Consider the following 18,164-nt stretch of genomic DNA (forward strand, 5'->3'; position numbering starts at 1 on the left):
AAACCGGAGGAAACGCATACAGGCGCATTCTGGGTCATGTATGTGCCATCGCGTCCAGACCCAGGGAGGATGGGTGACTCGGAGAGAAGTAGAGGGGACATTGCGCTGTCTGTTGAGAAGCAAAGAGGTCACCTTCTGCTCTGTAAAATCTCAACCAGATTTGTTTGACTACCTTGGAGTGGAGTTTCCACTGCCCCGTCTGTGTTTTCTGTCTGGATCGTAAATCTGCTCCCACATTCAGGCATCCAGGGATATAAACTGCTCTGATTGACAGGAGCTTGCCCTGGGCCCAAAGGCTGCTGTGTTGTCCACCCGCTCCAGGACAATGGTAGCCTCTCAGATACTGGAGGAAGTATTTCGGTATTTGCACATCATGTGCAAAAGGCCCAAAGGAATCACCGAGGACACAGATGCCATGAGACCTAGTATTTGTGATACTGACAAACAGTGCAACCTTGGCCTAGCCTGACTTTGCTCAGGGTGTTCTGAATGGTCTCGATTCGAGCAGGAGACAATTGTGCCCATGACATGATCGAATTCCATACGACCCCAGATAGGTAGTTCCCTGAGTGGGAGAGCGAACGCTCTTTTTGACGTTGAGTCTCAGACCCAGAGAAACCAGATGAGCTAAGATGACATCCCTTTGCTGTAACGCCAGTTCTTGTGACTGTGCTAGTATCAGCCAGTCGTCTATATAATTCATAATGCGGATGCCCCGGAGTCGCAAAGGAGCCAGTGCTGCATCCATGCACTTCGTAAATGTGCGGGGTGATAGGGCGAGTCCGAATGGAAAAGCTTCGGCCCCGAATGCAAACTTCAGGAGCTTCCTGTGTTGTGGCAGATATGCGTCCATGAGATTGATCGTAACCAACCAATCATGATGTTGGATTTGAGACCCGACCATCTTGACTGTTAGCATCTTGAACTTGAACGCCCTGACTGAGCGATTCAAGCCTTGAAGGTCTCAAATCGGACGCAAAACCCCACCCTTCTTGGGAACCAGGAAGTATCTGCTGTAATAACCTGACTCTTTCTCTGGAAGGGGAAAATGTTCTATGGCCCCTTTGACCTAAGAGATTTTGCAGTTCTTTCCACAGTAGACATGCTTGTTCCAGTTTCACGGTAGTGGGAACCACGCCGTTGAAACGCGGAGGACGGCGAACAAATTTAATTCTGTAGCCTTTTTCTACTGTTCTTAGGACCCACATAGACACCCGGCAGTAGCTTCCACGCTTCTAGGTTCTCTGAGATGGGAATCAGTTTTGACACTTTTGACACTGTTGAGGGGATGTCGAGTGTTCCGTGTCCTGGACTACAGCAGGAAGCAACGGAACACACAACATTTAGCTGGAAACCGCTAACTCCCGCTAACTCCCGAAACACCAGAGGCGGCAGGAATGGAGAGGTTTCATGGGGGTATCGGAAAGGTACAGGTGGATGTTTCACGCGCCCTGTCCTGAAGGGGGCTACCCCCACAAGGCTGGGTGCAAAACTGTCAGAGCTTTCTCTTCTTGGAGATGACAGTCCTGAGGTCTTGCTTTGGGGGCTGCTGAGGGCGACGAACCGGCCCCCAGTCTCTACGAGAGGGGAGCTGGTTGGCCGGCGGCCCCTCCCCCTGAGTGCTGCGAGGAAGGAATTGCCTGAAGGCCTCCTCATGACTCTTCGCCTCCTAAAACCTGGTGATGACCATGCGCCAGAGGGCGCTTCAGGATCACGAGAAGGACAGGCTGGGGAGAGAGCAACGATAGGGACAGCAAGCGATAGGGATAGCTCCTTAGCCAGATCCAGAGAGAGCCCCACGATGAAAGTGTGGGTGCTGGCTCTCGGAAGTAAGCAAGATGAGTGCAATGCATTTTGACTGGGAACAGTTCGCAATGCTTGCACCGCCCCGCCCCAACGCAAGAGCAGCATGCTGTTCCCCCAAACACACAAAACAAAACTGGTGTGTGTCCATTTCAGCCATAAAGCGTAAACACGGGAACTCGTACCGCTTCATTTGCTTTACATTTATCTTTGGAAAAGAGAAAGGTTTTTTGAGCACTGTCTAACAAATTCCTAAAAAACTCCTAACAGAGGTAAGACATTTTGACAGGTTGAGAAGCACAACACGCACCGTGTGATCTGAAGACAAAAGATCTGACGATGCACCTGTGGCGCATCTATTTATAGCCCCTGTACCGGCGCATCCTGATGATGTCACCGGCAGAGGCTATAAATTCTGGTCAATTTCATTGATGTGTTGCACACACTTATTCACGGCTGGTCACTCCTAAAGACGTTCCCTAAGCACTAAATCAGCGCAGCATCAAAGTAGCTTTTGATAGGGAACCTTGAGGCTGAGGGATCAGTGAATATTCTTGCTTTTGTGATTTGCTTTTGTGAAAATTAAATACTTTATTTAAAAAAACTAAAATTTAAATCAAATACATTTCTAAATTCAAATTGCACTCCAAATGAAACTAAAAAGCAAATAAATAAATAATAAAGTGATCAAATAATATAGTAATATTAACTACTGAAATAAAGTGAACTGAACTCAAAGCACCTCCTAAGATGTCTTAGGTCATTTGCAGCACTCATAAAATGTTTTAATCGGAAGGCAGAAACGAAGTGTGAGACACTTAGATGCGCGTGTTCCACGAGACTGCACACCTCTGTATCAGCGCTTCATATATGCCCATATACGGCTTTTCTTTCATCTGTACTTAATATAATAGTGTGTCTTCAAACGCGTGTCTTTGTGTCTACGGGAAAATTATTTGTAATATTAATTTGATGTTAATAATAGTTTAATAATAATAATCATTTAATAGATTAATGGGAAATGAGCCAAATATCGTCATGACCTGGTCAAAGGCATCAGCTATTGGTGATCACTCTGACTATCATTGATCCCGAGATCATCGTCTGTTTGCTCAATCCGAATGTGCATTTATCTCTATAAATTAACAATGTTCAGACAGTCTCTTGCTGTTTTTCTGACACATTCAGAATCATTACCACTTTTCCCGGTGTCGCTGCGGCTCACTTCGTGCGTGCGCTTGTAAAAATGATATTTTAAAGGCTAATTACAGTTTTGTATTTCTCTGTAATGTGGAACAGTTACTTATAACATTCTTTCTCAGCCCTGGAACTTAATACATTTTCTGATGCTAGTGTTTTTCCTTGATGCCTAAACAGCCAATCACCAGCACTTTTAGATTTGGGCACATCTAGCATGCTACATGCTTATCACTGACGTTGACAAGATTAACCCCTTAGGTATCTAAATTTGGTACCGAACAACAAGACATTTTTCGATACTTGATTGTTTAGAGGCAATTCGGTTGGTGCCTAAAATGTATCGAACTCGATACCCAGCCCATCTCTTCATAATAAAAGCACGAATGAAAATAAATCTAGATGCCTGAAATTTGATAAAAATATATTACAACTGGATAGTAAAATGTAATATTCACTGTAGAGTGCAGACGAGGGCAGACAAGGAGTGGGATCTAAATGCAGGTTCTTTTATTAAATAAACAAGAAAACACAGAATAAAACAAAACACTGGGAACAAACAAAACATCCACGAGGGGATAACAAAAATGTAAACATAAGAAACAACCATGGAGGAACACGGAACTAAGAAAACACGGCAGGACAGGCAACGAAGCAAACATAGGAACAGTGGAAACATTAACCTTCATCAACATTCAACGAACGACAAGGAGTGGAGAACAAATGGGGTTTATATACACAGACACAAGAGGATCACAAACGACAAACAGGTGCGAACAATGACACAATGATGGCAGTGATGAAATCCGGGAATTGTGGGAAGTGTAGTTTTTAGACAAAGACAAGTGAAACACGGGGCAGACAACAAGGGAATCGTGACATAACCCCCAAACCCCCCAAGGCCCCCCCAAGGAGCGGCTTCCAGAAATGCAAAAAGGAATACCCAAAAAAAAGAAACCGAGATCGTCCAAGGAGTGAGGGGGGCAGGCAGACCAAAGAGGGCACCAGGGGCAAACAAACAGTCCAAGGGGGCACAAGGTGCAGACAGACAGACCAAGGGGGCACAAGGGGCAGACAGACAGTCCAAGGGGGCACAAGGGGCAGACAGACAGTCCAAGGGGGCACAAGGGGCAAGAAGGCAGTCCAAGGGGGCACAGAGGGCAAGAAGGCAGTCCAAGGGGCAGGGACAGGTTCAGGAGGCCTGGGAGGTGGCCACAGGACAGGGACAGGTTCAGGAGGCCTGGGAGGTGGCCATAGGACAGCCATGGGGATCTCCGAGGGCGGAGCCATGGAGGGCAGAGCCGTGGAAGACCCAGGTGGCAGAGACATGAGTGGCTCATGAGGTGGAACCATAGAAGGCTTTGGATTCGGAGTCGTGGGAGGCTCAGGAGGCGGAGCTGAGGGAGGCTCTGGAGACGGAGCTGAGGGAGGTTCTGGAGGCTCAGGAGACGGAGCTGTGGGAGGCTCAGGAGGCGGAGTCGAGGAAAGCTTAGGAGGCGGAGCTGAGGATGGCTCGGGAGGCTCAGGAGGCGGAGCTGAGGGAGGCTCTGGAGACGGAGCTGAGGGAGGTTCTGGAGGCTCAGGAGACGGAGCTGTGGGAGGCTCAGGAGGCGGAGTCGAGGAAAGCTTAGGAGGCGGAGCTGAGGATGGCTCGGGAGGCTCAGGAGGCGGAGCTGAGGGAGGTTCTGGAGGCTCAGGAGGCAGAGCTGAGGGAGGCTCAGGAGGCGGAGGCAGACCCACGGAAAGCTCTGGAGGCTCAGGGGGCGGTGCCGTGGGAGGCTCAGCAGGTGGAGCTGAGGGAGGCGGAGCCGAGGAAGGCTCGGGAGGATCAGGAGGCGGAGCCGAGGGAGGCGGAACCATGGAAAGCTCTGGAGGCTCAGGAGGTGGAGCTGAGGGAGGCTCAGGAGGCAGAGCAGAGGGAGGCGAATCCACGGAAGGTGGAGCCGAGGGAGGTGGCGCCGTAGGAGGCTCTAGAGGCGGAGGCCTGGAAGGCTCTGGAGGTGGAGCCGAGGGAGGTGGCGCCATAGGAGGCTCTAGAGGCGGAACCGTGGAAGGCTCGGGAGGCGGAGCCGAGGGAGGTGGCGCTGTAAGTGGCTCTAGAGGCGGAGGCCTGGAAGGCTCTGGTGGTGGATCCGAGGGAGGTGGCGCTGTAGGAGGCTCGAGAGGCGGAGCCCTGGGAGGCTCGAGAGGTGGAGCCCTGGGAGGCTCGGGAGGCGCTGGCTCTTGGACGGTCATGGCTACAGGCTCTGGCTCTGGGACGGTCGAGGCTACAGGCGCTGGCTCTTGGACGGTCATGGCTACAGGCTCTGGCTCTGGGACGGTCGAGGCTACAGGCGCTGGTTCTGGGACGGTCGAGGCTACAGGCGCAGGCTCTGGGACGGTCGAGGCTACAGGCGCAGGCTCTGGGACGGTCGGGGCTGCAGGCGCTGGCTCGCTGATCGTGGCAGGCGTAGGCGCTGGCTCGCTGACCGTGGCAGGCATAGACTGGGAAGCTGAAGCCTTTCTTCTCCTCCTCCTCCGGGCGGACGAAGTTGGCAGCGCTGGCTCGTTGATCAAGGCAGGTGTGGGGGTTGGCTTGATGGCAGGTGGGGCAGACGAAACAGGATGAGCCATGGGCGACTGGAGGGTCACCACTGTGGGAGGAGAGGCAGGATCCTCCTCAACAACACCCACAGTAAACGGCGAGCTGCATGCCAGAAGTGTCTCTTCCACAAAATCGCGGAGCGTCCAGCCACGTGTCGCCGGTGGCAACCGCTCCTTGAGCGAATCGGTCAGGTTAGCCCGGAAGAACACCACCAGGGAGGAGTCAGGGAAGTCTGTGGCACTCGCTAGATCCAGGAAGTCTCTAACATGGTCCTCCACCGGGCGGCTTCCTTGCCTCAAATTCAGGAGGCGGCAGCTTGCCTGAAGAACCGCTAGATCCATTTGTGGTCGTTCGTTCTGTTAAGAGTGCAGACGAGGGCAGACAAGGAGTGGGATCTAAATGCAGGTTCTTTTATTAAATAAACAAGAAAACACAGAATAAAACAAAACACTGGGAGCAAACAAAACATCCACGAGGGGATAACAAAAATGTAAACATAAGAAACAACCATGGAAGAACATGGAACTAAGAAAACACGGCAGGACAGGCAATGAAGCAAACATAGCAACAGTGGAAACATTAACCTTCATCAACATTCGAACGACAAGGAGTGGAGAACAAACAGGGTTTATATACACAGAGACAGGAGGATCACAAACGACAAACAGGTGCGAACAATGACACAATGATGGCAGTGATGAGATCCGGGAATTGTGGGAAGTGTAGTTTTTAGACAAAGACAAGTGAAACACTGGGCAGACAACAAGGGAATCGTGACAAGTAGTAGTAGTAGTAGTAGTAGTAGTAGTAGTAGTAATAATGTAACCGTTCGGGAAAGGATGCAGCAACCGGAGTAACAAACAACAAAACTTTAATCAAACAGACCATCGATCTGAAAAAACAGCAACATAAACACACACACACACAGAGTGTCTGTGTGTCTCTGGCCTCCCTGGCTCTTCCCCACTGATTAGGCAACTAAGTGCCGGGTGTGTATCCTCACAGCTTGGCCGCACCCTCCTCCCCATCTCTACAGGGAAGATGCTGCCCTTACGGCTGTGAGACGAGGGGAGGGAGGGGAGAGAGAAAGAGTAAGTGTGCCCTTCATCTTTCCCGGGTTTCGACACCAGTGTAACAGTTTGGGAAAGGAGAATGTGGGAACCGGAGTAACAAACAAACAAAAACTTGTGTGTCTCTCTCTCTCTGGGGTCCCCGCCTCTTCACTTATCTCCTTCCCACTGATAGGCAACTTGGCATCGGGTGTTTATCCTCATGGCATGGCCACGCCCCCCTCCTCGTCATAAATAATAATAAAAATGATAATTAATCAAAATATCACAAGCAAGACAGCTGTTGAAAAAATATTTTGCCAAAATTAGACTCCCCTGTATCTCTCACTCCAAGTTAAAGCACACTTCAAAGAAACAATTTCAGAAATCCATTAAATCTGCTCTTTATGATTATTTATTTTCAAGAAATATATTTTATCTATATTTTATTATATTGCATTTTATCTAAAGACACTTTTTTTCCATATAATTTTCCCACACTGGCCTCAAAATATCTATGAAAAAAAATAATAAAAAATTACATAATTTCAAGTGAAATATAGTGCATATCAATAATGATCGATCGATTTTAAAATAAAAAACCTTAATCAGATATATAAATATAGATATATCAGATAAGTGAGAATGCCACCCGAACCCCTCCTTTCATGGATTTGCTGGTAGAGATGCCATGAATGCACAGGATTTTACTTAAAGTTCAAAAAGGCACACCAAATATATCTTTATTGTGTGTCATGTAGCAACATGAAAGAAAGAACAAATAAGTCTTATTACTGCATACCATTTTCCAATTGTTTAAGTTTTTGTAATTCAATATTGTAATCATTTCTAATAGTATTAAATGTTATGCGTATATTTTAAATTGATACTAAAGCTCTTTGGATCAGTCCATCTGAAGTGGTCCAATAATTGTAAAGTTGGTTGCTTGACCATTTTTGTTTTTACAATTAAAACTTGGTTTAACCTCGGCTGCCATCTTTGTGTCATGGCACACTACGCATTTTGGTTATACAGATGTTTATGGAAACCTCAATATCTCTGCATAGGATGGTCCTAGCTCCACGGAACAAGAACTGATCTCAAGCACATTACTAGGTACATGTATAAACTAAAAAAATTTGTAATGCTTATTACATCTGTTCATTTCTAAAAATGTATGAATAAAGTAGACTTTTCCCCAGATATCTACTAGCTCTAACTCAATCAGTGGAATCGCAAACTCAAAATGTTTACAGCAGAATGCTGCCATAGAGGACATATATCTGTGAAAATATCAGGTTCCCATCTAGTCCTCTACCAAAGATAATCAACACAAAAGTGAGGAGAAATGCTCAAAAATTGCACTTACTCACCCTCGTAAAAAAAGAAGAAAAACAAAAAAAGAGAAGTCTCAAACCTGAAATGTTCTGCATGCACACTACATTAGGTATCCCTTCAAATTTTAGGATTGGACTTGAACCCTTCCCATTATATATTGACCCTAAATGTGGAAGTTTCTGCAATCTTGATCATGATCATTACGTTAGGACTAGAGCCCGACCGATATAGGATTTTTGAGACCAATACGGATTTTAGAGAGGGAAAATTCACAGATTACTGATATGGTGGCCGATATAGTACATTTTTGAACTGGAATGAAAACAGACCTTTTCTATGTGGATTGTTCACCGATTTTGCACCGATATGACTATGCAAAGGCACTAGAAGGCTGGGTTCTTAAACAAATATTTTTATCAAAGAATATTTGACATTAATATTATATACATTGTCAACAAATTCTAGAAATGAACACTGAGAAAATAAAGAATAAATGAACATCAGTACGTAGCGTGAAATCAACACTCAACAGACACAATCCACCACTGCACCATTGTTTGCTGAGCTGCAAAAAGATGCTCTGATGTTACTTACTGCACTGACAAACTATAGCTGGCTAACAGCAAACAGACATGAGTGACATGGTTGTCAGGGACAGGGTTAACTTTTATATTAGTTATATTGAAAAGGGCCAATGATGGGGTCATTTTTTATTAGCATTCCAGTATGTATTTCACAAAGTAGTTAGCAACGTACCACGAAGACACAACTTAATTCCGCCCTGTCTGCAGAGCCACCGTCAGTTCAGAATCATCTCTGTAAACAATGGAGTCGAAGCACGCTCTGCTGGACAAACTACGTAATAACACCAATTCTAAAGCATTGTTTTCTGCGTAACTTTTTTCAGAAAAAATATTCATATCTGTGCATATCGGTAAAATATACAGCGATACCGATATATTGGTGAAATGCTAATATCGACCGACCGATATATCTGTCGGGCTCTAAATAGGACTAGGTCGAAGTCTTGGGAACAAGAATGTGCTAAATGTTTACATATGTACATGTACCTAGTAATGTGCTTGAGATGTGAATAAAACACATTTTCACTTTCACACTTGGGCCATTTTAATTTTAATGAAAAAAAAATATTTTGAGGAATAATTTAATGTGTGTTGTGTGCAGTGAAGTACATCAGGGAGGTGTCTCCTCTCTTTAAGAAGTCCTCCATGAGTGCAGAGCTGTCGTGGGATGGCCGTCTTCAGTCTCCAAATGTCAGCTGCAGCAGCGACGAGTCGCCCAAGAGCTGCGCGGCCCGTGACAGGAAGATCATCCCTCTGAAAATGAGCTTCATCAGCCGCAACCTAACTATGCCAGACCTTGAGAACAGGTGTGTGATTTCAGAAATTAACTATAGAAACTTTAGGACATACTTTGAGTTTGTCATTTTGTTTTCACTGTTCACATGAAGACAGCAGCTGTGTTTGGGTGAACGTCATGAAACCATGTATGAATCAAATTTAATACACCCCAAAATTGTATTTTGCATAAAGAGAATGAAGCCTACTTTTAGGATCATTAATGCTCTTTGGATTAGTTTCATGGTAATTAGGTTATTTTTCCCCCAAATTCAAATTACTGTAATGACGTTTTACTTTTGAGTTTTTGAAAACACTTTACAATAAGGTTCTCATCCTGAACATTAGTTAATGTGTTATATAGAATGAACTATTGATGAACAATTTTCTTTTTCACAACATTTATTAATCTTGGTTCATGTTAATTTATCAAGTTACAACTGTTCATTATAGTTCATGTTAGTTCATAATGTATTAAATAATGTTAACATGTACATTTTTTACATTACAAGTTATAAGTTTTGATCACAATTTTGAAATTAACATTATCCAAGATTAATAAATCCTGTAAAAGTTATTTATTGTTAGTTTATTAACTATTTTACTTAACAAATGTTAATGAATACAACCTTATTGTACCCTGTTAAGGGTTTGTAATACTCCGTATTCTCAGTGGTGATTCTCATTTGATTCGTATTACTGTATTATTTTTTGTTTTAGAGGAAATCATTTTTGCAATAATTTTCTTTTTTTTTTTTTTAAGTTTAATAGTTGCAATATATTATTTTAGATGGTACATTCTACAAAAAGGCTTCCATGGTGTAGATTCTTTACAATTGAAGTTAACTTTTTCCCCATGACAGAAACAAGAATGAAATTTGAAATGAACGGAGGGAATTTGCTTAATTGTCAGTAAAATAACCATGGTTGTGTATCGATACAGATTTCCCAATCCAAATGGGATTTATAAGCTTTCAAAACAATTCCATTTTCAATTAGATTTAGTTTCGATTAATTTTTTATTCATTTCAGTTATAATGTCCATTTTGCTTACACATAAAAGCAATTTTACAGTTCTCAATACCAATTTTGATTCACAACTAAATGCAAACTAATTTGAATAAACATCATTTTAAATGATCAAGTATGCTCAATTATTCAAGACAAGTGAACCATCTGTAATAAGAACAAAGGAACTATTTGTATGGAATAGAACAAATACAAACAATAGAGTAAAGTTACAAATAAAGAAGTAGTGTTGGGGGCCTGGGTATCTCAGCGAATACTGACGTTGACTACCACCCCTGGAGTCGCAAGTTCGAATCCAGGGTGTGCTTGATGACTCCAGCCAGGTCTCCTAAGGAACCAAATTGGCCGGCCCGGTTGCTAGGGAGGGTAGAGTCACATGGGGTAACCTCCTTGTGGTTGTGATTAGTGGTTCTCGCTCTCAATGGGGCGTGTGGTGAGGTGTGTGGATTGCGGAGAGTAGGATGTGTCTCCACATGCTGCGAGTCTCCTCTGTGTCATGGATAATGAGTCACGTGATAAGATGTATGGGTTGACTGTCTCAGAAGTGGCGGCAACTACCCGGATTGAGGTGAGTAACCGCGCCACCACGAGTAGTGGTGGGAATTGGGCTTTCCAAATTGGGATAAAAGGGGATTTAAAAAAAGACTTAGCGTCAAGTATTCAAGTAAATATTCCGGAATTGGAAAACGTAATGAAATGTTACATACCTGTCAAACTGCTTAAATTATGATTATATGATAATATTTATAAAAAAAATGATAAGAAGAATAATTTTTAAAGCTTATGAAGTTATCCAGCCAAGAGCAGTGAGTGGTTTTTATTGATTAATATTGATCACAAACTAGACAGCGCCAGGTCTGTTAGGCTTAATTTACTTCTCAAGTCTGATATATTTTTTGCACAGCTGTTTATGTTCACTTTTAGATTTAAATTTGATTATTTAGGCATGTATCAGCATCACTGCATCTCCTTGTGTGTCCGTGGAGTACATTTGGGATCTCACGATGTGAGTAACAGTTAGATAATTGACTGAGAAATAAATACGCAGTTAACCAGTTAAACGATTATTTGAACATTTACTTATTATGCAACAACACTGAGGGCAAAAAATTATACATCACAATTGAACATGTTAGTTGACACAAAGGGTTGCATGGCTATTGATTATTTATAGTCAACTAGTAAAGCATGTTAGTTGAGATGAATTTGACTAGCCGTGACATCATAAGGGGAAAATTGTGAGCTACGGTCTGTCTGAGCGTTGTTTTGTATGTAAACGGATCAGATGAAATAAAAATCAACCAATATGTTATCTCCTCGAAAGAACCTTTTTATTATAAATGTACAACAAAAGGTTAGCATATATCAAGCTAATAATAAAGGCCAAAGTGTGCTTCGGTTGTCTGTATTGGTGATCGCTTCCCTCAAAGTATTTCATCATCATCAGTGCGGATGTGGACAATCCGCACACGGCCCAGATTTTCTCAGCACGCGGACAGTCCTTATCTGTGTGCATCGTTGGCACAACGCATTAACAAATGTGTTCATATTCGTTCGCAGTCAGAAGACTATAATTTGAAAGGTAACACGGTCGACAGAGTGCGATCCGATTTGGAATGCACAAAAATTAAATGTAACTTGTCAAAAGTACTGGTACTTTTGAACTACCCGCACGCAGTCTGACTGACACACGATTGCTTTCAAATGCTCACATGCATATTTGAGCATGCGCTCCATTTCGCCTTTTAAACTGAAATTTAATTAATTTAATCTAATTAAAATTGTGATATGTCCTAGTGTGAATTTTAAACATAAGCTGCATGCTTTTAAGTAAATGTGAAGCAGACCACGCATACACTGGAAACGGCACAGACATTGAGAATCATTTGCGTTGTACGAGATGACAAAGCAGAGCACTAATCCACTGTATGCACGCAGCTTCTTACAACCCCAATTCCGAACAAAGTTGGGACAGTATGAAAAATGCTAATAAAAACAAAAAGGAGTGATTTGTAAATTATATTCACCCTTTGCTAAATTGAAAACACTACAACTACACATTGTGTTTTTACCTTTTTTATTTATATATTTTTTTATGTACAGTCATTTCAAATTGATGATTGCAACACGCCCAAAAAAAGTTGAGATGGGCAATTTAAGACTAATAACAATTTGATGAGTTAAAATAAGAAGGCGATGTGAAACAGAAGATGTTAAACAGGGGAGGCAATCGTGTCCTAGTATATAAGAAGCTTCCAAAAACAGTCTAGTCCTTCAGGACCAAGGATCATTGGAGACTTGTCAATTTGCCAACAGATTCTTCAGCAAATAATCCAGCATTTTGAAAACAATGTTCCCCAAAGACAAATTGGAAGGATTTTGGGCATTTCACCCTCTACAATGCACGATATAGTTTGATGAAAACCACTTCTGAATGCCTGTGATCTGATCCCTAATACGTTACTGTGTTAAACATTATTCATCTGTTTTGGATTTCATAAACATGGGCTTGGGATTATTTTGGAAACCTTTATTAGTCATTAGTCAACACCACTCGCCACTTCATTCACAGATGCAAGTTAAGAATTTACCATGAAAAGCAGAAGCCATACATCAACACTGTCCAGAAGTGCTGCTGAGTTCTCTGGTCTCATCTTGGATGGAAAGTAGAACAGTGGAACCTTGTGTTTTGGTCCACATTTGTATGTGTTTTGAGTCCACATTTCAAATAGTTTTTTTTAAAAAACACAACCGTCGTGTTCTCCAGGCATTAGGTCCAAAAGCCAGTGTCTGTATGGGCCAGGGGTGTGTCAGTGCCCATGGCATGGGTAACTCACACATCTGTGAGGGCACCATTAATGCAGACAGATAAGTAAAAAAAATTTGAGCAGCATATACTGCTAGCCAGCACAGTCTTTTCCAGGGACATCCCAGTATTTTCAGCAGTACAACTTGAAACCACATACTGGTCGAATAAGCAGAGAGTGCGGGTGCTAGACTGGCCTACCTGCAGTCCTGACCATCTCCAATTGAGAATGTGTGGTGCATTATGAATTTAAGGCGGGGCGAAGATGAAGAGCCGGAGGGGCGGATCATTCCGCCACAAGTCCCTAAATACATAAGTGGTTATTAGAAGAAATGGAGATGTTTCACAGTGGTAAACACTCCATTGGCCCAACTTTTTTGGAGCTTGTTGCAATCATCTGATTTGAAATTACTGTTCATAAAACAAAAACGATGAAATTCACAAGGTTAATCATCATATGTGTTTTTCGGAATTGGGGTTGTATTATTTATAATTAAATCACAGCAATTGCGCTTTAACGTCATGTAGCAAATAGTTTATCAATCAAAAGGGAAGCTTCTGTCAAAATAAAAGCATGATTCAAAATAAAAGCTAGATGCCTGAAATTGAAGACATTGCAACAGAAATACTGTATATTACAACTGTAGAGTAAAATGATATATTCACTGTAGAAATTGTATTAATACATTATCTAATGATAATAACAATAAAAGTAAAGTAATACATCACAAGCAAGAGTGCTGTTGTGTTGAATAAAAGTTTAAACAAAATGCAGTGGTATGTTGAAAAGTAATTGTTCTAATTTTTAATTGTTAAAAGTTTTTAGAATTAATTTAATTAGGCTCCATTTTGATGATGAAATTTTAATTAAACTTTTAAACAGAATTCTAAAAAAAAGATGGAAAACAGGATTTGGGAAAAAATAAAACCCTATTTAAAAACACTTAAGCAATGCATACTTAATTGAGAAACACATGCATTTCTTTTTATTTATTTTTTACATTGAAATGGAACTTTAAATAGGCTAAAAGAGTGTGTTCAGTAGACCATTTCAAGGACAATTCATCAGTTTAAGTAATGGCTGTCTTTGTTCCTTGAACACTTACTACTAGTTGTCAAACTCATTCAAAACAACAGCGGGAGGTGCTTCGTTCATAGTGACTTTAACACGAGTATTGTTACTAACGATAACACGATCGTCTTAAAATATAATTATTAAAATGTGGACCATCAGTGACTGGAAATTCTCTGGATGCCTGGAACTAAAGTGTTTCGATCTCCGAAAAAGCAATCAAAAATGGACGCATGAACTGCTGCAGTGAAGCAAGGCGACTGGATATGTGCAGTTACAGTGCTGTGAAAAAGTATTTTTCCCATCCTGATTTCTTCTGTTTTTGTGTATTATTCATAATAAATTGTTTCAAAAAACAAAATCTAACATAAAACAAAGGCAATCTGAATAACACACAATACAGTTTTTAAATGATAATGTTTTTATTGAAGCAAAAAAGTTATCCAATACCAACTGGGCCTGTATGAAAAAGTATTTGCCCCCTTTAGTTACTAAATACCCAAAGCTATGAAACTGCATTCATAATGGGGTTCAGCTGGACTACCTGGATGACACACCCAGGCCTGATTACTGCCAGCCCTGTTCAATCAAATCAACACCTAAATAGAACTTATTCAGCAGCATGAAGTTGGCTACGTTGCACAGCGACGACACATCCAGGAAGTCACAAAAAAGCCAAAGACAACATCCAAGGAACTGCAAGGCTCTCTCGCATCAATAAAGGTCAATGTTCATGACTCCACTATCAGAAAGACACTGGCAAAAATGCCATCTATGTGTGGCATCTATATCAAGAGTGGCGAGACAAAAACTACTGTTAACTCAGAAGAACATTAAGGCTCGTCTGAAGTTTGCAAAAACTCATATTGATAATCCTCAAACCTTTTGGGAGAATGTTCTGTGGACTGATGAGTCGAAAGTGGAACTGTTTGGAAGACAGGGGTCCCATTACATCTGGTGTAAATCAAACACAGAATTCCACAAAAAGAACATCATATCTACGGTCAGGCATGTTGGTAGTAGTGTGATGCTGTGGGGATGCTTTGCTGCTTCAGGGTCAGGGCACTTGCAGTAATTGAGGTAAACATGAATTCTGCTCTCTACTAAAAAATCCTAAAGGAGAACGTCCGGTCATCAGTCTGTGAGTTGAAGCTCGATCATAACTGGATTATGCAACAAGGTAATGATCCTAAGCATATGAGTAAGTCCACCTCTGAGTGGCTCAAAAGAAGCTAAATTTACGTTTTGGAGTTGTCTAGTCAAAGTCCTAACTTGAACCCGATTGAGATGCTGTGGTAGGACCTTAAATGGGCAGTTAATTTGAAAATATTTGTATTTTTAAAATTATATTCAACATTTTCTTTTAACAATTTTTTCTTCTGCAGTATAGCTGCTAAAGATAATGTACGTTGTTTTAAAGGAGTTTTAGATACTTATTGTAAAACGAGCCAAAACCAAAACAAATTAAACACTATTTTGTTGCAGTGTATAATGGGGCGAAGACTACCCTCTCTCAAATTTCTGTTCACTTCAATCCATTTTTAACTCACAAAAAACAAACTCCCTTATTAATAAAGCTGCTTATATCATTCTTCACAATAAGAAATGCACAGTGACGCATATATTATGATTCAATAAGTCACGAGCCATCACGTTATAATCTAGCTGCATTAAGTGCATGCTCGAGGGATGAGCATTAAGTGCATGCTCGTGACCGAGTGTGCATCAGCCGGGTGCACTGACCGCACAACATGCAATGTCGGGGTGTTTCCTTTAAAGACGCTTGACACGCTTCAGTGGAGCGGCAGCTCCACATATTCCACAATAAGAGTGCTTCTGTATTTACTTATTTTGTAGTTTTGCATTAGAATTCCCTCGTACTTTGTGATCTACATCACCTTAAGCTGTTTTGGAAGTTTAGAGTGCATCTGTGAGCTGTGTAATTGTTCCTCTCCTCAGTCAGGCACAAACTACAGTGCTGCTCTCACACACCATCATTAGTTTCAAATGACCTCATGTTACATTAAATGATTTAAAACGACTATTCATCAACAAAAAGTTTTTGTCAACAATGTTTTGTCTACGTTGTCAATAATGTCGACTAATCGCTTCAGCCCTAATTTATGGAGCTTTTTTGTGTGGAAATGAGTCTGGTAGGTGGAATTTCTCTGTAGTAATATAGTCATGTTGTGGTTTAGGTTGTTGGAGCTTCACTCTCCCGATGGTCAGCACACTGTGGTGTTGAGGTGCAGAGACGGATCGAACGCTCACTCCTGGTTCACAGCCATTCACACCAACATCATCGCCCTGCTGCCTCAAACACTCAGCCACATCAACACCTACCTGAACAACACCAACACACACTGCACGCTCAAACACATCGGCTGGCTGGCTGAGCAGGTAACAGACACTTACACACAAAATGTACTCTTGTTTGTGTGTTCTGATTAGTGGGCACTAGAATGGGGGGGTTTGACAGGAAGTGCTTTCAAACAGGAAATCATTGTACAAATGACTTCATTGTACACACAACCAAAACAGCAAGTAAACTACCCATTTCACAAAATGGGAATGAAGATGTCAACTTCTATTCTTTGTTATTGAATTCCAGTGACACATTTACTCATAGGTTGACAATGTGTTATTAAAAATGTATTATTAAGAATACTTGAAGTTGTGTCTCCAGGTTATGTGTCAACTATATTACCATCATATTTTTCACTTTATAAATAATATCTAACTCATAAATCAATCTGACAATTTTTCATTAAGTAAACATTTCAAGGACAAGCAAATTACTCTTCTTAACCACTTTATCTCATGTTTTGTTCATCAGTCGAGGGTAATCTTCAAATGTTTTTAAAATTAATAATTAATAAAGTGTAGTACTCTGCATAATCTTTTTCTTTTAACTTTTGTGCATAACTTCTATGTTGATACTACAGATGTTGAGAAAATTTAGTACAGAAACAGACAGAATTTAGGTTAGGCTTACCTGTACAGAACTGACGCTGCAAACACGGTTGCGTCATGGGCACTTCCAGGAGTGCCAACACAAATATATCTGGTATCATGCACTTGTCATCAAAAAGTGCCTGGAGAACAATGGATGGGCCTCTCTTTGTGAGTAATGTAATCGTGGTAACCATCTGTTGGAGCTGTGTGTACCACCCAGAGCACCGTACCTGTGCCACAAGGTGCGCCAATTAATTATGGTGTGCAATTTCATTTGTCTCTGCTACATTTGGCAGCCTGATATAACATTGCATCAATGTTTCTAGAATTGCTGTACACACAGCATATACATATCAGTTGATGGTCGTTTTACTAACCTTGAAGGTTTCTCCCACTACTCTGTACTCAGCACAGGTTGCCAGCCTTAACATGGCATTGGCGATCCGCTTCCGGGTCAGAACAGGTGGCAACCTGCGATGGTCATAACATGAGGACCAATGAATGGGTCAATGGGCTTCGCCGCATTTCAGTCGAGCAACTACTGCATTTCGACATCATCATCTGACATTTCCTTCTATTACAATTCATTATGAAATTTCAATTGTCTGAACTCTCAACATTTTACAAAGATGTTCAGACAAAATTTGGGCACATCTGGGATGCGAAAGGTATACAATTTGCAATATACACAAAATTCTGTATGGAAATGGTTCAAGGCCAGATTTATTTGGTGATTAAACCAAAATGTATGCGACAATGTGCCTTTTATTTGTATTATTTTTAAGGACGACGTCGTCATGCACACAATTTTATTGGTGAAAGGCCAACTGGTTGGAAATGAGCAACAGATATAACATTTCTCAGACATACTTTTACACATTTTCGCTTTGTCAAAAACAGATCAGCACAAAATGTTAATGGAACATGGCACTCAAGATGCTCTTTAGCACATTCACAAATCAACCGGTTTTGT

General features: G+C 41.8%; 2 protein-coding genes across 2 annotated transcripts in view; both read left to right on the forward strand.

Annotated features, from left to right (window-relative positions):
- Window positions 1-18,164, forward strand: part of sntb2 (syntrophin, beta 2) — a 44,001-nt gene that overhangs the window by 14,030 nt on the left and 11,807 nt on the right. The window contains exons 2-3 of the mRNA XM_052123199.1: window positions 9,157-9,361; window positions 16,435-16,636. Of these exons, the coding sequence (XP_051979159.1) occupies window positions 9,157-9,361; window positions 16,435-16,636 (407 nt within the window). The remainder of the gene's footprint in view (window positions 1-9,156; window positions 9,362-16,434; window positions 16,637-18,164) is intronic.
- Window positions 4,178-5,670, forward strand: LOC127640570 (uncharacterized). The gene is made up of 2 exons (XM_052123200.1): window positions 4,178-4,316; window positions 4,698-5,670. Exons 1-2 carry the CDS (start codon window positions 4,265-4,267, stop codon window positions 5,606-5,608), a joined length of 963 nt encoding a protein of 320 aa, XP_051979160.1. The 5' UTR covers window positions 4,178-4,264; the 3' UTR covers window positions 5,609-5,670.

Source organism: Xyrauchen texanus, chromosome 49, assembly GCF_025860055.1.
Source record: "Xyrauchen texanus isolate HMW12.3.18 chromosome 49, RBS_HiC_50CHRs, whole genome shotgun sequence".
Classification (NCBI taxonomy): Eukaryota; Metazoa; Chordata; class Actinopteri; order Cypriniformes; family Catostomidae; genus Xyrauchen; species Xyrauchen texanus.